Source organism: Electrona antarctica, assembly GCF_951216825.1.
Source record: "Electrona antarctica genome assembly, contig: scaffold_141, whole genome shotgun sequence".
Taxonomy (NCBI): domain Eukaryota; kingdom Metazoa; phylum Chordata; class Actinopteri; order Myctophiformes; family Myctophidae; genus Electrona; species Electrona antarctica.
Window position 1 is genome coordinate 207,326 of NW_027638215.1, and position 26,111 is coordinate 233,436.

The following is a 26,111-nucleotide window of genomic DNA, read 5'->3' on the forward strand; positions in this document are numbered from 1 at the left end:
CACCTTTACATAGACTGCATTACATTCACCCATTCACACACCTTTACATAGACTGCATTACATTCACCCATTCACACACACATTCACACACCGATGGTGGAGGAAACCATGCAAGGCACCAACCTGCACATCAGGAGCAATCAGGGGTTTAGAGTCTTGCTCAAGGACACTTCAACACTAACTCTGGGGGAGCCCACAGGGTTCGAACCGGGAACCTTCCGGATCCCATCCGGCCACTCTACCGCTGAACCACCGCCGCTCTATTAAAACAGCACCTGCCCTGAATGTAATCTAGTACTGTTACTGTAACTTAGATGTAATCTTTCTTCACAGAGACTACAAAGGAAGACACTGCCCTGAAGACAAACAACTAGAGACACAAGGATGTTATGATGTGGACGCATGTCCATGTAAGACTATTATTATTATTGTTATTATTGTTGTTGTTATTACATCTGAAGATAAACAACTAGAGGTTATGATGTGGACCGGGTGTAGGGTGTTATACCCCAGAGTAGCCACCAGGTGGAGGGTGTTATACCCCAGAGTAGCCACCAGGTGAAGGGTGTTATACCCCAGAGTAGCCACCAGGTGGAGGGTGTTATACCCCAGAGTAGCCACCAGGTGGAGGGTGTTATACCCCAGAGTAGCCACCAGGTGGAGGGTGTTATACCCCAGAGTAGCCACCAGGTGTAGGACGTTATACCCCAGAGTAGCCACCAGGTGTAGGACGTTATACCCCAGAGTAGCCACCAGGTGGAGGGTGTTATACCCCAGAGTAGCCACCAGGTGTAGGACGTTATACCCCAGAGTAGCCACCAGGTGTAGGACGTTATACCCCAGAGTAGCCACCAGGTGGAGGGTGTTATACCCCAGAGTAGCCACCAGGTGGAGGGTGTTATACCCCAGAGTAGCCACCAGGTGTAGGACGTTATACCCCAGAGTAGCCACCAGGTGGAGGACGTTATACCCCAGAGTAGCCACCAGGTGTAGCCACTGAACATGTTTTACAATGTAGTCATTTATCAGACACTCTTAACCCATTTTAGACCTACCATTGATTCTACAAATATCTTATAAATCCTGACAGTTTTCTGAAAAACCTGCCAGTGGTTCTCAACTTTTTACATGTCAAGGACACCCAGAATTATATATATTTAGCTGCGGACCCCCATCTGAAAATATGTTGTTCCAGGGACCCCCCCGGAAGCAAAGATTTGAGTTAAAAAACATTCGCTCTGAAAGAATATGCGTATATTCAAAGATTTGTGCCACATGTTCACGGTTTTTCGAAAATAGCAGACCTACAAGCTCTATAGCGCAGCACTCGGTGGCACGCTATGAGCTTGTAGGTCTGCTGTTTTTCAATAGATAAAGTTTAAAATAATGGTTAAAACACCAAAAGGGGTTCCCGCCCTGAATGGATTAATCCAGAGTGATTTACAGTAAGCAAGAACAACACATGGTGATACATCACATACTGTACATAGAGACAGAACAACACATGGTGATACATCACATACTGTACATAGAGACAGAACAACACATGGTGATACATCACATACTGTACATAGAGACAGAACAACACATGGTGATACATCACATACTGTACATAGAGACAGAACAACACATGGTGATACATCACATACTGTACATAGAGACAGAACAACACATGGTGATACATCACATACTGTACATAGAAACAGAACAACACATGGTGATACAGTACATCACATACTGTACATAGAGACAGAACAACACATGGTGATACAGTACATCACATACTGTACATAGAGACAGAACAACACATGGTGATACATCACATACTGTACATAGAGACAGAACAACACATGGTGATACATCACATACTGTACATATAGACAGAACAACACATGGTGATACATCACATACTGTACATAGAGACAGAACAACACATGGTGATACATCACATACTGTACATAGAGACAGAACAACACATGGTGATACATCACATACTGTACATAGAGACAGAACAACATCACATACATAAAACATAGTCCTCAATAATCATCAGTAAGCAGTGTGCGTGCGTGCACGTGCACGTGTGTGTGTGCACAGTGAAAGGCTCGTGGGCGGGCTGGGGGGAGTGGTCTCCGTGTAAACCATGTGTATCTGTGCTCTGATTGGACAGTGAAAGGCTCGTGGGCGGGCTGGGGGGAGTGGTCTCCGTGTAAACCATGTGTATCTGTGCTCTGATTGGACAGTGAAAGGCTCGTGGGCGGGCTGGGGGGAGTGGTCTCCGTGTAAACCATGTGTATCTGTGCTCTGATTGGACAGTGAAAGGCTCGTGGGCGGGCTGGGGGGAGTGGTCTCCGTGTAAACCATGTGTATCTGTGCTCTGATTGGACAGTGAAAGGCTCGTGGGCGGGCTGGGGGGAGTGGTCTCCGTGTAAACCATGTGTATCTGTGCTCTGATTGGACAGTGAAAGGCTCGTGGGCGGGCTGGGGGGAGTGGTCTCCGTGTAAACCATGTGTATCTGTGCTCTGATTGGACAGTGGAAGGCTCGTGGGCGGGCTGGGGGGAGTGGTCTCCGTGTAAACCATCGTGTGAAACTGGAAGTGGAAAACGAAGCAGGAGAAACCGACAGAGGATCTGCAACCCTGACCTATCAGGATACAAGTAACTGGAACCTCTAACCAATCAGCATACAGCTTATTAACACACTGACCTATCAGGATACAAGTAACTGGAACCTCTCTAACCAATCAGCATACAGCTTATTAACACACCGACCTATCAGGATACAAGTAACTGGAACCTCTAACCAATCAGCATACAGCTAATTAACACACCGACCTATCAGGATACAAGTAACTGGAACCTCTAACCAATCAGCATACAGCTTATTAACACACCGACCTATCAGGATACAAGTAACTGGAACCTGTAGGGATGGAGCTCGAAACCCGGTAACCGGAAAAACCCGATAAGCTTATCGAGTACCCAGTATCGATAAGCTTTGGGCTTATCGAGTACCCGGTATCCAGCCGGTATCGATAAGCTTTGGGCTTATCGAGTAACCGGTATCGATAAGGTTTGGGCTTATCGAGTACCCGGTATCGATAAGCTTTGGGCTTATCGAGTACCCGGTATCGATAAGCTTTGGGCTTATCGAGTACCCGGTATCACCCGGTATCGATACGCTTTGGGCTTATCGAGTACCCGGTATCGATAAGCTTTGGGCTTATCGAGTAACCGGTATCGATAAGGTTTGGGCTTATCGAGTACCCGGTATCGATAAGCTTTGGGCTTATCGAGTACCCGGTATCGATACGCTTTGGGCTTATCGAGTACCCGATATCGATACGCTTTGGGCTTATCGAGTACCCGGTATCGATACGCTTTGGGCTTATCGAGTACCCGGTATCGATAAGCTTTGGGCTTATCGAGTAACCGGTATCGATAAGGTTTGGGCTTATCGAGTACCCGGTATCGATAAGCTTTGGGCTTATCGAGTACCCGGTATCGATACGCTTTGGGCTTATAGAGTACCCGGTATCGATAAGCTTTGGGCTTATAGAGTACCCAGCATCACCCGGTATCGATTAGCTTTGGGCTTATCGAGTATCCGGTATCGATAAGCTTTGGGCTTATCGAGTACCCGGTATCGATAAGCTTTGGGCTTATCGAGTAACCGGTAGCGATAAGGTTTGGGCTTATCGAGTACCCGGTATCGATAAGCTTTGGGCTTATCGAGTACCCGGTATCGATAAGCTTTGGGCTTATCGAGTACCCGGCATCACCCGGTATCGATAAGCTTTGGGCTTATCGAGTACCCGGTATCGATAGGCTTTGGGCTTATCGAGTACCCGGAATCGATAAGCTTTGGGCTTATCGAGTACCCGGTATCAATAAGCTTTGGGCTTATCGAGTACCCAGTATCGATAGGCTTTGGGCTTATCGAGTACCCGGTATCGGCATCACCTGGTATCGATAAGCTTCGGGCTTATCGAGTACCCGGTATCGATAAGCTTTGGGCTGTTCGAGTACCCGGTATCGATAAGCTTTGGGCTTATCAAGCCTAGCGGTCCATGACGTCATGTTTAAACAATCAAGACAAGAGGCGCTCAATAAATACATTTAATCATCCACGCTGGTACAAACATGTGGGTCTAATATAGTGTATTGATACCTGCCAACCAGCTGTCTGGGGAAACAATATTATGCTTTTTAAGTGACAGTAACTAACCCTAACCCACACATTGTGTGTGTGCGTGTGCGTGCGTGCGTGCGTGCGCACCTGCATGTGTGTGTGTGTGTGTGTGTGTGTGTGCGTGCACGTGTGTCCAGGCCTACCATTGGGAAGAAGCGTCTTGAAGCTCATTTCAGTGGAGACCCGTTAACAGACTGTGGAGATCTGCCTGACGGAGAAGTGGACACAGAAGTTCAGACCTGCATTATTCCTGCCTGTCCGTCAAACTGATCATCCAACCATCCATCCATCCATCCATCATCATCATCCATCCATCCATATTGTACATCAATCCACTGTTGAAAACATTGTAACAAATTGTATTAAATTGTAATTGAATTACAACAAGGAAATACCCCCTGGGCTACAAAAGTATGGGTGTTTATGGTATGGGACACTAATTAGCCCACGGACCCCCATTTGAAAACATGTGCCAAGGACCCACATGACCCCTCACTGTATGTCTCTTTTCCCTTTTTACCTCCTTTATGATGAATTCCTGTTCTGTTCTTTGACTATATAGAAGTGTCTATCTGTACGTCTCTAAATGTGTTGATGAATTGAACATGGTGGACCCTATTGGAAACAAGTGTAATGCTTAATTGGGTCGTCCACTCACAGTTAACAGTCTTTGTATTGAGTTTGTGTTTGAAATGTACTGTAATTCTGCAAACTGTTAATAAATATTTCAATCAATCAATGAGAGAAGATTTTTACAACTCTAGCAGAGATTTTCAACCATTTTAATTTCAAGGACCCCCAGTTTGACATGCATTAGTCTTCTACGGACCCCCATTTAATGGAGAATGTACAAATGGAACCAAATGGACCTGTTAGGGTCAATTTGGTTCCATTTGTACACTCTGAGTTACAGACCCATAAGGGTCCATTTGTTTCCAAACTATCATTTAGCTGGGGACCCCCTGGAACTCCCTCAAGGACCCCCGGGGGTCCCCAGACCCCACTTTGGGAACCACCGCTCTAGACCTGTTAGCTGTTAGCTAGCTGTTCATAGATAGAAACACAGAGCTATATGTTAGCTGTTCATAGATAGAAACACAGAGCTATATGTTAGCTGCTCATAGATAGAAACACAGAGCTATATGTTAGCTGTTCATAGATAGAAACACAGAGCTATATGTTAGCTGTTCAGATAGAAACACAGAGCTATATGTTAGCTGTTCAGATAGAAACACAGAGCTATATGTTAGCTGTTCAGATAGAAACACAGAGCTATATGTTAGCTGTTCAGATAGAAACACAGAGCTATATGTTAGCTGTTCAGATAGAAACACAGAGCTATATGTTAGCTGTTCAGATAGAAACACAGAGCTATATGTTAGCTGCTCAGATAGAAACACAGAGCTATATGTTAGCTGTTCAGATAGAAACACAGAGCTATATGTTAGCTGCTCATAGATAGAAACACAGAGCTATATGTTAGCTGTTCATAGATAGAAACACAGAGCTATATGTTAGCTGTTCATAGATAGAAACAGAGCTATATGTTAGCTGTTCATAGATAGAAACACAGAGCTATATGTTAGCTGTTCATAGATAGAAACACAGAGCTATATGTTAGCTGTTCATAGATAGAAACACAGAGCTATATGTTAGCTGTTCATAGATAGAAACACAGAGCTATATGTTAGCTGTTCATAGATAGAAACAGAGCTATATGTTAGCTGTTCATAGATAGAAACAGAGCTATATGTTAGCTGTTCATAGATAGAAACACAGAGCTATATGTTAGCTGTTCATAGATAGAAACACAGAGCTATATGTTAGCTGTTCATAGATAGAAACACAGAGCTATATGTTAGCTGTTCATAGATAGAAACACAGAGCTATATGTTAGCTGCTCATAGATAGAAACACAGAGCTATATGTTAGCTGTTCAGATAGAAACACAGAGCTATATGTTAGCTGTTCATAGATAGAAACACAGAGCTATATGTTAGCTGCTCAGATAGAAACACAGAGCTATATGTTAGCTGTTCATAGATAGAAACACAGAGCTATATGTTAGCTGTTCATAGATAGAAACAGAGCTATATGTTAGCTGTTCATAGATAGAAACACAGAGCTATATGTTAGCTGTTCATAGATAGAAACACAGAGCTATATGTTAGCTGTTCAGATAGAAACACAGAGCTATATGTTAGCTGTTCATAGATAGAAACACAGAGCTATATGTTAGCTGTTCATAGATAGAAACACAGAGCTATATGTTAGCTGTTCATAGATAGAAACAGAGCTATATGTTAGCTGTTCATAGATAGAAACAGAGCTATATGTTAGCTGTTCATAGATAGAAACACAGAGCTATATGTTAGCTGCTCATAGATAGAAACACAGAGCTATATGTTAGCTGTTCAGATAGAAACACAGAGCTATATGTTAGCTGTTCATAGATAGAAACACAGAGCTATATGTTAGCTGCTCAGATAGAAACACAGAGCTATATGTTAGCTGTTCATAGATAGAAACACAGAGCTATATGTTAGCTGCTCAGATAGAAACACAGAGCTATATATTAGCTGCTCAGATAGAAACACAGAGCTATATGTTAGCTGTTCATAGATAGAAACACAGAGCTATATGTTAGCTGCTCATAGATAGAAACACAGAGCTATATGTTAGCTGCTCATAGATAGAAACACAGAGCTATATGTTAGCTGTTCATAGATAGAAACACAGAGCTATATGTTAGCTGTTCAGATAGAAACACAGAGCTATATGTTAGCTGTTCATAGATAGAAACACAGAGCTATATGTTAGCTGTTCATAGATAGAAACACAGAGCTATATGTTAGCTGCTCATAGATAGAAACACAGAGCTATATGTTAGCTGTTCATAGATAGAAACACAGAGCTATATGTTAGCTGCTCATAGATAGAAACACAGAGCTATATGTTAGCTGCTCATAGATAGAAACACAGAGCTATATGTTAGCTGTTCATAGATAGAAACACAGAGCTATATGTTAGCTGTTCAGATAGAAACACAGAGCTATATGTTAGCTGTTCATAGATAGAAACACAGAGCTATATGTTAGCTGTTCAGATAGAAACACAGAGCTATATGTTAGCTGCTCATAGATAGAAACACAGAGCTATATGTTAGCTGTTCAGATAGAAACACAGAGCTATATGTTAGCTGTTCATAGATAGAAACACAGAGCTATATGTTAGCTGTTCATAGATAGAAACAGAGCTATATGTTAGCTGTTCGGATAGAAACACAGAGCTATATGTTAGCTGTTCATAGATAGAAACACAGAGCTATATGTTAGCTGTTCATAGATAGAAACACAGAGCTATATGTTAGCTGCTCATAGATAGAAACACAGAGCTATATGTTAGCTGCTCATAGATAGAAACACAGAGCTATATGTTAGCTGTTCATAGATAGAAACACAGAGCTATATGTTAGCTGTTCATAGATAGAAACACAGAGCTATATGTTAGCTGTTCATAGATAGAAACAGAGCTATATGTTAGCTGCTCAGTCACACAAAGCAAGAGCTGTTAGCTAGCTATTAGCCAGTTAGCTTCCCTGCCCATAGAAACACACCGAGTTATATAAGAGCTGTTAGCCAGTTAGCTGCCCATAGAAACACACAGAGCTAGTAGCTATAAGAGCAGTTAGCTGTTAGCCAGTTAACTGCCCAGATGGTGACGTGAGGTTAGAGCTGCTGTTATAACATAGTTATATACGAGCTGTTAGCCTGTTAGCTGCTAGCTGTTAGCCAGTTAGCTGTTAGCCAGTTAGCTGCTAGCCCAGACAGACAGAAGGGCTTCCTCCTGGTTAAACAATGTTTGAAAACAGTCTGCCTTTATTGTGAAAACGTCCTTTTTTTACATTAATTCAACAGTTGTGTTCCGTCCTTTAATACAACTAATAGTACTCCTAACAGGTAGTAATAATAAAAATACTTTAATACAACTAATAAAACTCGTAAAACGTAATACTAAAACACAAAGCTAACGTGAATAATGCTACTACAATATCTAAATGTGGCTGTAATGATCAGATTAACCACCGGAGGGCGCCACTGAGTCCTCTCCATGTGTCTAGTGTAGAAGAAGAGAAAGCAGGAAGCAGATCTACAAGCCCACACCGCGTCACGGAAGCGACGTGCCGTGGGCTTGGAGGTCTGCTATTTTCTGCACAGACACATTTTAAATTAACGCGTGAAGTAAAGTTAACTCTTCTCAGTTCTCCCACTGAGCAGGTCTATATAATAATAAATAATAATAAATCAAGGAATTCTCAAAACAATAACAAATTGCACAGTCAGTACAAGATGTACATAAACAGCGCTTTGACTCGCCTTTTTGTTTGTTTTCACAGTCCGCTCATTTCCGAAAGCGTCCAATATTAATACTGACGAAAATAGAGAAAACATGTAGAAATGCAGCTGAACGCGTCCCTCAAACACAACACAGAGAACTTATTATTATATCGGTGTATCCTTGGATACTGGTTTAGCTTACAGCTTTGTTGTTTCATTATTATGATTATTATTATTACCTGGTTGGTGTATCCATGGATACTGGTTTAGTTTACAGCTTTGTTGTTTCATTATGATTATTATTACCTAGTGGTGTATCCATGGATACTGGTTTAGTTTACAGCTTTGTTGTTTCATTATTATGATTATTATTATTACCTGGTTGGTGTATCCATGGATACTGGTTTAGTTTACAGCTTTGTTGTTTCATTATTATTATTATTACCTGGTTGGTGTATCCATGGATACTGGTTTAGTTTACAGCTTTGTTGTTTCATTATTATTATTATTACCTGGTTGGTGTATCCATGGATACTGGTTTAGTTTACAGCTTTGTTGTTTCATTATTATTATTATTACCTAGTGGTGTATCCATGGATACTGGTTTAGTTTACAGCTTTGTTGTTTCATTATTATTATTATTACCTAGTGGTGTATCCATGGATACTGGTTTAGTTTACAGCTTTGTTGTTTCATTATGATTATTATTATTATTACCTGGTTGGTGTGGTGTATCCATGGATACTGGTTTAGTTTACAGCTTTGTTGTTTCATTATGATTATTATTATTATTACCTGGTTGGTGTGGTGTATCCATGGATACTGGTTTAGTTTACAGCTTTGTTTCATTATGATTATTATTATTACCTGGTTGGTGTGGTGTATCCATGGATACTGGTTTAGTTTACAGCTTTGTTTCATTATGATTATTATTATTATTACCTGGTTGGTGTGGTGTATCCATGGATACTGGTTTAGTTTACAGCTTTGTTGTTTCATTATTATTATTATTACCTAGTGGTGTATCCATGGATACTGGTTTAGCTTACAGCTTTGTTGTTTCATTATGATTATTATTATTATTACCTGGTTGGTGTGGTGTATCCATGGATACTGGTTTAGTTTACAGCTTTGTTTCATTATGATTATTACCTGGTTGTCTTGTTGTGGAAAACCCGTTCCGTTCTTCTGGAGTCACAGTAGAATTAGAATATGTTCTTTGAGCGTCTGGTCTGTCCTTCATGGCTCCACGTCTTATATAATATACAACATGAATTACTATTATCATAACTAACAATATAAGCTGCAAGTGTACAGTTATAAGTATGTATGTAGTAATATATTATAGTAGTGTACAGATTCCTGAGTGAGACGAAATGTTTGCACCAGCTGTGTTCAATGACTGCAATCAATCAATCAATGGTCCAGTGTAGCGTTACTGACAGACAGACCGTTTGTTCTGCCTCAGAATGTTATCATCACATCATGTTTTTACATTTTTAACCTCACGTGAAATCAATTATTTATTATGAATCACGGAATCACTATTAATTATGTTTTATGAGGTTATGGCCATTCATTTTAGTATTATAGATATTTTAGTACAGCATTTTATTAACAGCACTCACACTTTAAATGAATGTAGCCTATCTGAAGTAAACTAGTATAAAATACTAAATACTAGAACTAGTAGTAAACTAGTATAGATTACTTTAACTTTAAATCAATGTTTGTGAATTAAACTAGTATATAATACAATATAACTAGTTAGTCATTTATCAGATGCTCTTAATCCAGTGTGATTTACAGTAAGCAAGAACACTTCATGGACAAACATTGTCACATACATGGAAATATGCATTTTATTTGGGTATTTTCTCCTGAAGTTCCCATGTGGTAGAATATGTATTTATTTATTCTAAAGTTACATGTGGTAGAATATGTATTTATTTATTCTAAAGTTACATGTGGTACAATATGTATTTTATTTAATGGCGTAGAATATTTATATAATATATATTTTCTGGGGGAGAATAAGAATATGTATTTTATTTCATGGCGTAGAATATTAATATAATATATATTTTCTGGGGGAGAATAAGAATATGTATTTTATTTGTGTATTTTCTGTAATGCAGGATAAATGTACCTGTTGATCTTCTACTGCCCTCTTGTGGTGGAAGTGTGCAGAACATCTCAGTGTGAACAGATAACAGATAACAGATCTACAAGTTCACAGTTTAGTACTTGGTCTGCTCTTCCCTCTACACACCAAAGTAATAGCAGATCTACAAGCTCAGCTCACAGCTTAAAGGGCCTTGCAAACGGGAAGCGAGGAACGCAGGCGTTGTTGCCTGTTGGTCTGGATCAACACAGGTCTCCTCCAGGTCTGGATCAACACAGGTCTCCTCCAGGTCTGGATCAACACAGGTCTCCTCCAGGTCTGGATCAACACAGGTCTCCTCCAGGTCTGGATCAACACAGGTCTCCTCCAGGTCTGGATCAACACAGGTCTCCTCCAGGTCTGGATCAACACAGGTCTCCTCCAGGTCTGGATCAACACAGGTCTCCTCCAGGTCTGGATCAACGACAGGTCTCCTCCAGGTCTGGATCAACGACAGGTCTCCTCCAGGTCTGGATCAACACAGGTCTCCTCCAGGTCTGGATCAACACAGGTCTCCTCCAGGTCTGGATCAACACAGGTCTCCTCCAGGTCTGGATCAACACAGGTCTCCTCCAGGTCTGGATCAACACAGGTCTCCTCCAGGTCTGGATCAACACAGGTCTCCTCCAGGTCTGGATCAACGACAGGTCTCCCCCAGGTCTGGATCAACGACAGGTCTCCCCCAGGTCTGGATCAACACAGGTCTCCTCCAGGTCTGGATCAACACAGGTCTCCTCCAGGTCTGGATCAACACAGGTCTCCTCCAGGTCTGGATCAACACAGGTCTCCTCCAGGTCTGGATCAACACAGGTCTCCTCCAGGTCTGGATCAACACAGGTCTCCTCCAGGTCTGGATCAACACAGGTCTCCTCCAGGTCTGGATCAACACAGGTCTCCTCCAGGTCTGGATCAACACAGGTCTCCTCCAGGTCTGGATCAACACAGGTCTCCTCCAGGTCTGGATCAACACAGGTCTCCTCCAGGTCTGGATCAACGACAGGTCTCCTCCAGGTCTGGATCAACACAGGTCTCCTCCAGGTCTGGATCAACACAGGTCTCCTCCAGGTCTGGATCAACACAGGTCTCCTCCAGGTCTGGATCAACACAGGTCTCCTCCAGGTCTGGATCAACACAGGTCTCCTCCAGGTCTGGATCAACGACAGGTCTCCTCCAGGTCTGGATCAACACAGGTCTCCTCCAGGTCTGGATCAACACAGGTCTCCTCCAGGTCTGGATCAACACAGGTCTCCTCCAGGTCTGGATCAACACAGGTCTCCTCCAGGTCTGGATCAACACAGGTCTCCTCCAGGTCTGGATCAACACAGGTCTCCTCCAGGTCTGGATCAACGACAGGTCTCCTCCAGGTCTGGATCAACACAGGTCTCCTCCAGGTCTGGATCAACGACAGGTCTCCTCCAGGTCTGGATCAACGACAGGTCTCCTCCAGGTCTGCTCCAGAGGGGGCGCGACAACGCAAGCGAAAAAAAAAGCTAAACAGAATCCAGGTCTGGTGAGTCACGGGGGGCGTGTGCACGAAACGAGCACGTGCGGAACAAATTCATGGGACCGCGCTCAGGTAGACACGCTTGCGTTCTCCGAGCAAAAACGCAGGTCTCATTGAAAATGAACTATAGTAACGCGTTACATCGCTCCCCGTTTGGAGGCCCTTTAAGCTCACAGTGTGTCGCGGGCGTGACGCGCTGTGAGCTTGTAGATCTACTACGGTCAGCCGCAAAGCGCCTGGTTAGCACGTTAGCATCAGAACAGAACACCACAGTCAGGGTTTCAGACATTTTATTGATCAGAATTCGTTACCATGACAACGATAAAAACATAAAAAAAACAACCTCCACATGAAACAGAATGAGCAGCAGTTCAGCCAATCAGAGCGCAGGGGGAGGGGCTTACACTGTGACATCATTCCACTTCCTGTTAGAACCAACCAATAAGCAACCGGAGTTCTGTGCTAATGTTGCCTAGCGACCGGTCTGAACCAATGAGAGTTTAGAAGGACTGTGATTGGCTGCGGTGGGACCGGAGGGGCGGAGTCTTAAAGTACATCATCGCTCTCTGTGGTTTGTAATTGGGTGTCGTCTGCGTCCGTCATGCTGCTCTCCTCCACGTCTGCTACTGGTAGAGAGACATAGACACACAGAGAGAGAGAGAGACAGACAGACAGACAGACAGACAGGCAGGCAGGCAGGCAGACAGACAGACAGACAGACAGACAGACAGACAGACAGACAGACAGACAGACAGACAGACAGACAGACAGACAGGCAGACAGACAGACAGACAGACAGAGAGGAACACTTGTTAACAATACAATAGCCTATAATGTATTTCGGGTGTTTTTTTTGGTAATCCCCCCCCCCGAACCCAAATGACGTGACATTGTAGGCTCTAGAGAGCTGAACCGACTTTTATTCAGCTCTAAAATAGGAGTATGAATCGCACCTTACTCCGCTGTGCCTTCTACCGATATTGCCCAGAGAATTGCCTCACAGAGAATATTTTTCCTCTGGTGAAAAAAAATCCCTTTCTGGCCAAAAAGTACTGTTTATACGTGTGGTGGGGGGGAGGGGGGGGGGGCAGAGTGCATCCACTAAGGAAAGTAGGCTTTCTAATGACACAACTCGCCTTTGTTTTGGTGAGTAGCAAAAACGTTATTTTTATTTACGAGAGGCTGGTCTGCATTCATGCGAGCGGCGGAAGTTGAGAGTAACATAGCTCTAAATGCAACGCATTAGAGCTATGGACCAGAGCTAGCCCTCTACCAATAGGGCATTAGAGCTATGGACCAGAGCTAGTGGTACACATGGGCTGGTACAAATAATCTGCAAGGAATTTCTTGACAGGGATAACATACACTTAAACAAACACTTTGGATAATTCAAGCTTTTCGTACAGCTGCAATGTTGGTGAGTTTGACGCTATTTAATAAAATCAGAGAGGACTTTTCTGTTTGGATGAATGGGCTGCCAATGGGAAGGACCTAGGTAGCACCTAGGTAGGAAGCACCTAGGTAGGAAGCACCTAGGTAGCACCTAGGTAGGAAGGACCTAGGTAGCACCTAGGTAGGAAGCACCTAGGTAGCACCTAGGTAGGAAGCACCTAGGAAGGACCTAGGTAGCACCTAGGTAGGAAGCACCTAGGCAGCACCTTGCTGGGAAGTTGGCAGCCGTGTGCATATCATCAATTGGACTGAAGCCCCATGAAGTGAACGAGGTTGGACTGAAGCCCCATGAAGTGAACGAGGTTGGACTGAAGCCCCATGAAGAGAACGAGGTTGTCACAACTCTCTCTCATCTAAACGGCGCTGTGACTGAAGCCCCATGAAGAGAACGAGGTTGTCACAACTCTCTCTCATCTAAACGGCGCTGTGACTGAAGCCCCATGAAGAGAACGAGGTTGTCACAACTCTCTCTCATCTAAACGGCGCTGTGACTGAAGCCCCATGAAGAGAACGAGGTTGTCACAACTCTCTCTCATCTAAACGGCGCTGTGACTGAAGCCCCATGAAGAGAACGAGGTTGTCACAACTCTCTCTCATCTAAACGGCGCTGTGACTGAAGCCCCATGAAGAGAACGAGGTTGTCACAACTCTCTCTCATCTAAACGGCGCTGTGACTGAAGCCCCATGAAGAGAACGAGGTTGTCACAACTCTCTCTCATCTAAACGGCGCTGTGACTGAAGCCCCATGAAGAGAACGAGGTTGTCACAACTCTCTCTCATCTAAACGGCGCTGTGACTGAAGCCCCATGAAGAGAACGAGGTTGTCACAACTCTCTCTCATCTAAACGGCGCTGTGACTGAAGCCCCATGAAGAGAACGAGGTTGTCACAACTCTCTCTCATCTAAACGGCGCTGTGACTGAAGCCCCATGAAGAGAACGAGGTTGTCACAACTCTCTCTCATCTAAACGGCGCTGTGACTGAAGCCCCATGAAGAGAACGAGGTTGTCACAACTCTCTCTCATCTAAACGGCGCTGTGGGCTACCAAACGCCCTCCCCCAATTACAAATAAATCATTTAATATATAACTTACTCCGCCTCACAATTTAATTGGTTGCCTCGTACCAGAGTGGTTACGGACACTGCTCGGTGATTGGCTGACCTCGTACCTGAGTCGTATGGATACTGCTCTGTGATTGGCTCCTCGTCGTCAGGCAGGTATCGTTTATCGATGGCTTCTTTGATCTGGTTGTTGGCTCCTTTCGGGTCGAGATCCATCGCCCACGAGAAGTTCATCAGGGCCAGGTGGGTGTGGCCTAGCTTCTTATACACCTGTAAAGGTCAGAGTTCAAAGGTCATCAGGGTCAGGATGAAATAAAGCAACATAGAATCTAAAGACTGATATATGTATCACTTTGGAGGTTTGGTCTGTTCTGTCACTTAAAGTGTATCACTTTGGAGGTTTGTTTTGTCTGTTCTGTCACTTAATAACATTACAAACAGGGTTAGCTAGCATAGCGCTTCCCGTCCTGAATGGGTTAATATTAACAGGGTTAGCTAGCATAGCGCTTCCCGTCCTGAATGGGTTAATATTAACAGGGTTAGCTAGCATAGCGCTTCCCATCCTGAGTGGGTTAATATTAACAGGGTTAGCTAGCATAGCGCTTCCCGTCCTGAATGGGTTCATATTAACAGGGTTAGCTAGCATAGCGCTTCCCGTCCTGAATGGGTTAATATTAACAGGGTTAGCTAGCATAGCGCTTCCCGTCCTGAATGGGTTAATATTAACAGGGTTAGCTAGCATAGCGCTTCCCGTCCTGAATGGGTTAATATTAACAGGGTTAGCTAGCATAGCGCTTCCCGTCCTGAATGGGTTAATATTAACAGGGTTAGCTAGCATAGCGCTTCCCGTCCTGAATGGGTTAATATTAACAGGGTTAGCTAGCATAGCGCTTCCCGTCCTGAATGGGTTAATATTAACAGGGTTAGCTAGCATAGCGCTTCCCGTCCTGAATGGGTTAATATTAACAGGGTTAGCTAGCATAGCGCTTCCCGTCCTGAATGGGTTAATATTAACAGGGTTAGCTAGCATAGCGCTTCCCGTCCTGAGTGGGTTAATATTAACAGGGTTAGCTAGCATAGCGCTTCCCATCCTGAGTGGGTTAATATTAACAGGGTTAGCTAGCATAGCGCTTCCCGTCCTGAATGGGTTAATATTAACAGGGTTAGCTAGCATAGCGCTTCCCGTCCTGAATGGGTTAATATTAACAGGGTTAGCTAGCATAGCGCTTCCCGTCCTGAATGGGTTAATATTAACAGGGTTAGCTAGCATAGCGCTTCCCGTCCTGAATGGGTTAATATTAACAGGGTTAGCTAGCATAGCGCTTCCCGTCCTGAATGGGTTAATATTAACAGGGTTAGCTAGCATAGCGCTTCCCGTCCTGAATGGGTTAATATTAACAGGGTTAGCTAGCATAGCGCTTCCCGTCCTGAATGGGTTCATATTAACAGGGTTAGCTAGCATAGCGCTTCCCGTCCTGAATGGGTTCATATTAACAGGGTTAGCTAGCATAGCGCTTCCCGTCCTGAATGGGTTAATATTAACAGGGTTAGCTAGCATAGCGCTTCCCGTCCTGAATGGGTTAATATTAACAGGGTTAGACTCGAGCATGGGTTCCCAACCACTGGTACTAGTACCACTAGTGGTACTTGAGCCCCCTCTGGTGGTACTCAGAGGAGTCGCCCAAAACCCTGTATTAATATTTATATTAATACAGGTAGTTGTTCTGACCAAGAAATTGGTTGAAATAGGCTCAATAGGAATGGAACACAAAGGGCAGGTCTACGCTGCTGTGTTTGAACATCAGTTATTATAGGAATGGAACACAAAGGGCAGGTCTACGCTGCTGTATTTAAACATAAGTTATTATAGGAATGGAACACAAAGGGCAGGTCTACGCTGCTGTATTATAACATCAGTTATTATAGGAATGGAACACAAAGGGCAGGTCTACGCTGCTGTATTATAACATCAGTTATTATAGGAATGGAACACAAAGGGCAGGTCTACGCTGCTGTGTTTGAACATCAGTTATTATAGGAATGGAACACAAAGGGCAGGTCTACGCTGCTGTATTTAAACATAAGTTATTATAGGAATGGAACACAAAGGGCAGGTCTACGCTGCTGTATTATAACATCAGTTATTATAGGAATGGAACACAAAGGGCAGGTCTACGCTGCTGTATTATAACATCAGTTATTATAGGAATGGAACACAAAGGGCAGGTCTACGCTGCTGTGTTTGAACATCAGTTATTATAGGAATGGAACACAAAGGGCAGGTCTACGCTGCTGTATTATAACATCAGTTATTATAGGAATGGAACACAAAGGGCAGGTCTACGCTGCTGTTTGAACATCAGTTATTATAGGAATGGAACACAAAGGGCAGGTCTACGCTGCTGTTTGAACATCAGTTATTATAGGAATGGAACACAAAGGGCAGGTCTACGCTGCTGTATTTTAACATCAGTTATTATAGGAATGGAACACAAAGGGCAGGTCTACGCTGCTGTTTGAACGTCAGTTATTATAGGAATGGAACACAAAGGGCAGGTCTACGCTGCTGTGTTTGAACATCAGTTATTATAGGAATGGAACACAAAGGGCAGGTCTACGCTGCTGTATTTTAACATCAGTTATTATAGGAATGGAACACAAAGGGCAGGTCTACGCTGCTGTGTTTGAACATCAGTTATTATAGGAATGGAACACAAAGGGCAGGTCTACGCTGCTGTATTTTAACATCAGTTATTATAGGAATGGAACACAAAGGGCAGGTCTACGCTGCTGTGTTTGAACATCAGTTATTATAGGAATGGAACACAAAGGGCAGGTCTACGCTGCTGTATTTTAACATCAGTTATTATAGGAATGGAACACAAAGGGCAGGTCTACGCTGCTGTGTTTGAACATCAGTTATTATAGGAATGGAACACAAAGGGCAGGTCTATGCTGCTGTGTTTGAACATCAGTTATTATAGGAATGGAACACAAAGGGCAGGTCTACGCTGCTGTGTTTTAACATCAGTTATTATAGGAATGGAACACAAAGGGCAGGTCTACGCTGCTGTTTGAACATCAGTTATTATAGGAATGGAACACAAAGGGCAGGTCTACGCTGCTGTGTTTTAACATCAGTTATTATAGGAATGGAACACAAAGGGCAGGTCTACGCTGCTGTGTTTGAACATCAGTTATTATAGGAATGGAACACAAAGGGCAGGTCTACGCTGCTGTATTTTAACATCAGTTATTATAGGAATGGAACACAAAGGGCAGGTCTATGCTGCTGCTGTTTGAACATCAGTTATTATAGGAATGGAACAAAGGGCAGGTCTACGCTGCTGTGTTTGAACATCAGTTATTATAGGAATGGAACACAAAGGGCAGGTCTACGCTGCTGTGTTTGAACATCAGTTATTATAGGAATGGAACACAAAGGGCAGGTCTACGCTGCTGTGTTTGAACGTCAGTTATTATAGGAATGGAACACAAAGGGCAGGTCTACGCTGCTGTTTGAACATCAGTTATTATAGGAATGGAACACAAAGGGCAGGTCTACGCTGCTGTTTGAACATCAGTTATTATAGGAATGGAACACAAAGGGCAGGTCTACGCTGCTGTGTTTGAACATCAGTTATTATAGGAATGGAACACAAAGGGCAGGTCTACGCTGCTGTGTTTGAACATCAGTTATTATAGGAATGGAACACAAAGGGCAGGTCTACGCTGCTGTTTGAACATCAGTTATAGGAATGGAACACAAAGGGCAGGTCTACGCTGCTGTTTGAACATCAGTTATTATAGGAATGGAACACAAAGGGCAGGTCTACGCTGCTGTGTTTGAACATCAGTTATTATAGGAATGGAACACAAAGGGCAGGTCTACGCTGCTGTTTGAACATCAGTTATAGGAATGGAACACAAAGGGCAGGTCTACGCTGCTGTTTGAACATCAGTTATTATAGGAATGGAACACAAAGGGCAGGTCTACGCTGCTGTGTTTGAACATCAGTTATTATAGGAATGGAACACAAAGGGCAGGTCTACGCTGCTGTGTTTGAACATCAGTTATTATAGGAATGGAACACAAAGGGCAGGTCTACGCTGCTGTTTGAACATCAGTTATAGGAATGGAACACAAAGGGCAGGTCTACGCTGCTGTTTGAACATCAGTTATTATAGGAATGGAACACAAAGGGCAGGTCTACGCTGCTGTGTTTGAACATCAGTTATTATAGGAATGGAACACAAAGGGCAGGTCTACGCTGCTGTGTTTGAACATCAGTTATTATAGGAATGGAACACAAAGGGCAGGTCTACGCTGCTGTGTTTGAACATCAGTTATTATAGGAATGGAACACAAAGGGCAGGTCTACGCTGCTGTTTGAACATCAGTTATTATAGGAATGGAACACAAAGGGCAGGTCTACGCTGCTGTTTGAACGTCAGTTATTATAGGAATGGAACACAAAGGGCAGGTCTACGCTGCTGTGTTTGAACATCAGTTATTATAGGAATGGAACACAAAGGGCAGGTCTACGCTGCTGTGTTTGAACATCAGTTATTATAGGAATGGAACACAAAGGGCAGGTCTACGCTGCTGTTTGAACATCAGTTATTATAGGAATGGAACACAAAGGGCAGGTCTACGCTGCTGTGTTTTAACATCAGTTATTATAGGAATGGAACACAAAGGGCAGGTCTACGCTGCTGTTTGAACATCAGTTATTATAGGAATGGAACACAAAGGGCAGGTCTACGCTGCTGTTTGAACGTCAGTTATTATAGGAATGGAACACAAAGGGCAGGTCTACGCTGCTGTGTTTGAACATCAGTTATTATAGGAATGGAACACAAAGGGCAGGTCTACGCTGCTGTGTTTGAACATCAGTTATTATAGGAATGGAACACAAAGGGCAGGTCTACGCTGCTGTTTGAACATCAGTTATTATAGGAATGGAACACAAAGGGCAGGTCTACGCTGCTGTTTGAACATCAGTTATTATAGGAATGGAACACAAAGGGCAGGTCTACGCTGCTGTGTTTGAACATCAGTTATTATAGGAATGGAACACAAAGGGCAGGTCTACGCTGCTGTTTGAACGTCAGTTATTATAGGAATGGAACACAAAGGGCAGGTCTACGCTGCTGTTTGAACATCAGTTATTATAGGAATGGAACACAAAGGGCAGGTCTACGCTGCTGTTTGAACATCAGTTATTATAGGAATGGAACACAAAGGGCAGGTCTACGCTGCTGTTTGAACATCAGTTATTATAGGAATGGAACACAAAGGGCAGGTCTACGCTGCTGTGTTTGAACATCAGTTATTATAGGAATGGAACACAAAGGGCAGGTCTACGCTGCTGTGTTTTAACATCAGTTATTATAGGAATGGAACAAAGGGCAGGTCTACGCTGCTGTGTTTGAACATCAGTTATTATAGGAATGGAACACAAAGGGCAGGTCTACGCTGCTGTTTGAACATCAGTTATTATAGGAATGGAACAAAGGGCAGGTCTACGCTGCTGTGTTTGAACATCAGTTATTATAGGAATGGAACACAAAGGGCAGGTCTACGCTGCTGTTTGAACATCAGTTATTATAGGAATGGAACACAAAGGGCAGGTCTACGCTGCTGTGTTTTAACATCAGTTATTATAGGAATGGAACACAAAGGGCAGGTCTACGCTGCTGTGTTTGAACATCAGTTATTATAGGAATGGAACACAAAGGGCAGGTCTACGCTGCTGTGTTTTAACATCAGTTATTATAGGAATGGAACACAAAGGGCAGGTCTACGCTGCTGTGTTTGAACATCAGTTATTATAGGAATGGAACACAAAGGGCAGGTCTACGCTGCTGTGTTTGAACATCAGTTATTATAGGAATGGAACACAAAGGGCAGGTCTACGCTGCTGTGTTTGAACATCAGTTATTATAGGAATGGAACACAAAGGGCAGGTCTACGCTGCTGTGTTTGAACATCAGTTATTATAGGAATGGAACACAAAGGGCAGGTCTACGCTGCTGTGTTTGAACATCAGTTATTATAGGAATGGAACACAAAGGGCAGGTCTACGCTGCTGTGTTTGAACATCAGTTATTATAGGAATGGAACACAAAGGGCAGGTCTACGCTGCTGTGTTTGAACATCAGTTATTATAGGAATGGAACACAAAGGGCAGGTCTACGCTGCTGTGTTTTAACATCAGTTATTATAGGAATGGAACACAAAGGGCAGGTCTACGCTGCTGTTTGAACATCAGTTATTATAGGAATGGAACACAAAGGGCAGGTCTATGCTGCTGTATTTTAACATCAGTTATTATAGGAATGGAACACAAAGGGCAGGTCTACGCTGCTGTTTGAACATCAGTTATTATAGGAATGGAACACAAAGGGCAGGTCTATGCTGCTGTATTTTAACATCAGTTATTATAGGAATGGAACACAAAGGGCAGGTCTATGCTGCTGTATTTTAACATCAGTTATTATAGGAATGGAACACAAAGGGCAGGTCTATGCTGCTGTATTTTAACATCAGTTATTATAGGAATGGAACACAAAGGGCAGGTCTATGCTGCTGTATTTTAACATCAGTTATTATAGGAATGGAACACAAAGGGCAGGTCTATGCTGCTGTATTTTAACATCAGTTATTATAGGAATGGAACACAAAGGGCAGGTCTATGCTGCTGTATTTTAACATCAGTTATTATAGGAATGGAACACAAAGGGCAGGTCTATGCTGCTGTATTTTAACATCAGTTATTATAGGAATGGAACACAAAGGGCAGGTCTATGCTGCTGTATTTTAACATCAGTTATTATAGGAATGGAACACAAAGGGCAGGTCTATGCTGCTGTATTTTAACATCAGTTATTATAGGAATGGAACACAAAGGGCAGGTCTATGCTGCTGTATTTTAACATCAGTTATTATAGGAATGGAACACAAAGGGCAGGTCTATGCTGCTGTATTTTAACATCAGTTATTATAGGAATGGAACACAAAGGGCAGGTCTATGCTGCTGTATTTTAACATCAGTTATTATAGGAATGGAACACAAAGGGCAGGTCTATGCTGCTGTATTTTAACATCAGTTATTATAGGAATGGAACACAAAGGGCAGGTCTATGCTGCTGTATTTTAACATCAGTTATTATAGGAATGGAACACAAAGGGCAGGTCTATGCTGCTGTATTTTAACATCAGTTATTATAGGAATGGAACACAAAGGGCAGGTCTATGCTGCTGTATTTTAACATCAGTTATTATAGGAATGGAACACAAAGGGCAGGTCTATGCTGCTGTATTTTAACATCAGTTATTATAGGAATGGAACAAAGGGCAGGTCTACGCTGCTGTGTTTTAACATCAGTTATTATAGGAATGGAACACAAAGGGCAGGTCTATGCTGCTGTGTTTTAACATCAGTTATTATAGGAATGGAACAAAGGGCAGGTCTATGCTGCTGTATTTTAACATCAGTTATTATAGGAATGGAACACAAAGGGCAGGTCTATGCTGCTGTATTTTAACATCAGTTATTATAGGAATGGAACACAAAGGGCAGGTCTATGCTGCTGTATTTTAACATCAGTTATTATAGGAATGGAACACAAAGGGCAGGTCTACGCTGCTGTATTTTAACATCAGTTATTATAGGAATGGAACACAAAGGGCAGGTCTATGCTGCTGTATTTTAACATCAGTTATTATAGGAATGGAACACAAAGGGCAGGTCTATGCTGCTGTATTTTAACATCAGTTATTATAGGAATGGAACAAAGGGCAGGTCTATGCTGCTGTATTTTAACATCAGTTATTATAGGAATGGAACAAAGGGCAGGTCTACGCTGCTGTATTTTAACATCAGTTATTATAGGAATGGAACACAAAGGGCAGGTCTACGCTGCTGTATTTTAACATCAGTTATTATAGGAATGGAACACAAAGGGCAGGTCTATGCTGCTGTGTTTTAACATCAGTTATTATAGGAATGGAACACAAAGGGCAGGTCTACGCTGCTGTGTTTTAACATCAGTTATTATAGGAATGGAACACAAAGGGCAGGTCTATGCTGCTGTGTTTTAACATCAGTTATTATAGGAATGGAACACAAAGGGCAGGTCTATGCTGCTGTATTTTAACATCAGTTATTATAGGAATGGAACACAAAGGGCAGGTCTACGCTGCTGTGTTTTAACATCAGTTATTATAGGAATGGAACACAAAGGGCAGGTCTACGCTGCTGTATTTTAACATCAGTTATTATAGGAATGGAACACAAAGGGCAGGTCTATGCTGCTGTATTTTAACATCAGTTATTATAGGAATGGAACACAAAGGGCAGGTCTACGCTGCTGTATTATAACATCAGTTATTATAGGAATGGAACACAAAGGGCAGGTCTATGCTGCTGTATTTTAACATCAGTTATTATAGGAATGGAACACAAAGGGCAGGTCTATGCTGCTGTATTTTAACATCAGTTATTATAGGAATGGAACACAAAGGGCAGGTCTACGCTGCTGTATTTTAACATCAGTTATTATAGGAATGGAACACAAAGGGCAGGTCTACGCTGCTGTATTTGAACATCAGTTATTATAGGAATGGAACACAAAGGGCAGGTCTACGCTGCTGTATTTGAACATCAGTTATTATAGGAATGGAACACAAAGGGCAGGTCTACGCTGCTGTATTTGAACATCAGTTATTATAGGAATGGAACACAAAGGGCAGGTCTACGCTGCTGTATTTGAACATCAGTTATTATAGGAATGGAACACAAAGGGCAGGTCTACGCTGCTGTATTTGAACATCAGTTATTATAGGAATGGAACACAAAGGGCAGGTCTACGCTGCTGTATTTTAACATCAGTTATTATAGGAATGGAACACAAAGGGCAGGTCTACGCTGCTGTGTTTGAACATCAGTTATTATAGGAATGGAACACAAAGGGCAGGTCTACGCTGCTGTGTTTGAACATCAGTTATTATAGGAATGGAACACAAAGGGCAGGTCTACGCTGCTGTGTTTGAACATCAGTTATTATAGGAATGGAACACAAAGGGCAGGTCTACGCTGCTGTGTTTGAACATCAGTTATTATAGGAATGGAACACAAAGGGCAGGTCTACGCTGCTGTGTTTGAACATCAGTTATTATAGGAATGGAACACAAAGGGCAGGTCTACGCTGCTGTTTGAACATCAGTTATTATAGGAATGGAACACAAAGGGCAGGTCTACGCTGCTGTGTTTGAACATCAGTTATTATAGGAATGGAACACAAAGGGCAGGTCTACGCTGCTGTGTTTGAACATCAGTTATTATAGGAATGGAACACAAAGGGCAGGTCTACGCTGCTGTTTGAACATCAGTTATTATAGGAATGGAACACAAAGGGCAGGTCTACGCTGCTGTGTTTGAACATCAGTTATTATAGGAATGGAACACAAAGGGCAGGTCTACGCTGCTGTGTTTGAACATCAGTTATTATAGGAATGGAACACAAAGGGCAGGTCTACGCTGCTGTATTATAACATCAGTTATTATAGGAATGGAACACAAAGGGCAGGTCTACGCTGCTGTATTATAACATCAGTTATTATAGGAATGGAACACAAAGGGCAGGTCTACGCTGCTGTATTATAACATCAGTTATTATAGGAATGGAACACAAAGGGCAGGTCTACGCTGCTGTGTTTGAACATCAGTTATTATAGGAATGGAACACAAAGGGCAGGTCTACGCTGCTGTATTATAACATCAGTTATTATAGGAATGGAACACAAAGGGCAGGTCTACGCTGCTGTATTATAACATCAGTTATTATAGGAATGGAACACAAAGGGCAGGTCTACGCTGCTGTATTATAACATCAGTTATTATAGGAATGGAACACAAAGGGCAGGTCTACGCTGCTGTTTTAACATCAGTTATTATAGGAATGGAACACAAAGGGCAGGTCTACGCTGCTGTGTTTTAACATCAGTTATTATAGGAATGGAACACAAAGGGCAGGTCTACGCTGCTGTGTTTGAACATCAGTTATTATAGGAATGGAACACAAAGGGCAGGTCTACGCTGCTGTGTTTGAACATCAGTTATTATAGGAATGGAACACAAAGGGCAGGTCTACGCTGCTGTATTATAACATCAGTTATTATAGGAATGGAACACAAAGGGCAGGTCTACGCTGCTGTTTGAACATCAGTTATTATAGGAATGGAACACAAAGGGCAGGTCTACGCTGCTGTGTTTTAACATCAGTTATTATAGGAATGGAACACAAAGGGCAGGTCTATGCTGCTGTGTTTGAACATCAGTTATTATAGGAATGGAACACAAAGGGCAGGTCTACGCTGCTGTGTTTGAACATCAGTTATTATAGGAATGGAACACAAAGGGCAGGTCTACGCTGCTGTATTATAACATCAGTTATTATAGGAATGGAACACAAAGGGCAGGTCTACGCTGCTGTGTTTTAACATCAGTTATTATAGGAATGGAACACAAAGGGCAGGTCTATGCTGCTGTGTTTGAACATCAGTTATTATAGGAATGGAACACAAAGGGCAGGTCTACGCTGCTGTGTTTGAACATCAGTTATTATAGGAATGGAACACAAAGGGCAGGTCTACGCTGCTGTATTATAACATCAGTTATTATAGGAATGGAACACAAAGGGCAGGTCTACGCTGCTGTGTTTTAACATCAGTTATTATAGGAATGGAACACAAAGGGCAGGTCTACGCTGCTGTGTTTTAACATCAGTTATTATAGGAATGGAACACAAAGGGCAGGTCTATGCTGCTGTATTATAACATCAGTTATTATAGGAATGGAACACAAAGGGCAGGTCTATGCTGCTGTATTATAACATCAGTTATTATAGGAATGGAACACAAAGGGCAGGTCTATGCTGCTGTATTATAACATCAGTTATTATAGGAATGGAACACAAAGGGCAGGTCTATGCTGCTGTATTATAACATCAGTTATTATAGGAATGGAACACAAAGGGCAGGTCTACGCTGCTGTGTTTGAACATCAGTTATTATAGGAATGGAACACAAAGGGCAGGTCTACGCTGCTGTGTTTGAACATCAGTTATTATAGGAATGGAACACAAAGGGCAGGTCTACGCTGCTGTTTGAACATCAGTTATTATAGGAATGGAACACAAAGGGCAGGTCTACGCTGCTGTTTGAACATCAGTTATTATAGGAATGGAACACAAAGGGCAGGTCTACGCTGCTGTGTTTGAACATCAGTTATTATAGGAATGGAACACAAAGGGCAGGTCTACGCTGCTGTGTTTGAACATCAGTTATTATAGGAATGGAACACAAAGGGCAGGTCTACGCTGCTGTTTGAACA

At 42.6% G+C, this 26,111-nt stretch overlaps 1 protein-coding gene and 1 long non-coding RNA gene across 3 annotated transcripts in view; one reads left to right on the forward strand and one right to left on the reverse strand.

The window, feature by feature from the left end:
- The first annotated feature begins 333 nt into the window (after window positions 1-333).
- Window positions 334-4,707, forward strand: LOC306918282. The gene is made up of 3 exons (XR_013789318.1): window positions 334-410; window positions 2,536-2,659; window positions 4,331-4,707. It is a non-coding gene; the product is annotated as an uncharacterized lncRNA (long non-coding RNA).
- Window positions 4,708-12,471: 7,764 nt separating this feature from the next.
- Window positions 12,472-26,111, reverse strand: part of LOC306918276 (cell division cycle protein 27 homolog) — a 61,903-nt gene continuing 48,263 nt past the window's right edge. Inside the window, exons 19-20 of one of the 2 annotated variants that reach the window (XM_079531151.1) lie at window positions 14,820-14,982; window positions 12,472-12,821 (exon numbers count right to left, since the gene is read on the reverse strand). In XM_079531151.1, coding sequence (XP_079387277.1) covers window positions 12,745-12,821; window positions 14,820-14,982 — 240 coding nt within the window. In that variant the 3' untranslated portion in view covers window positions 12,472-12,744. Of the gene's footprint in view, window positions 12,825-14,819; window positions 14,983-26,111 lie in introns of both variants that reach the window. The other variant, XM_079531150.1, reaches the window with a different exon arrangement.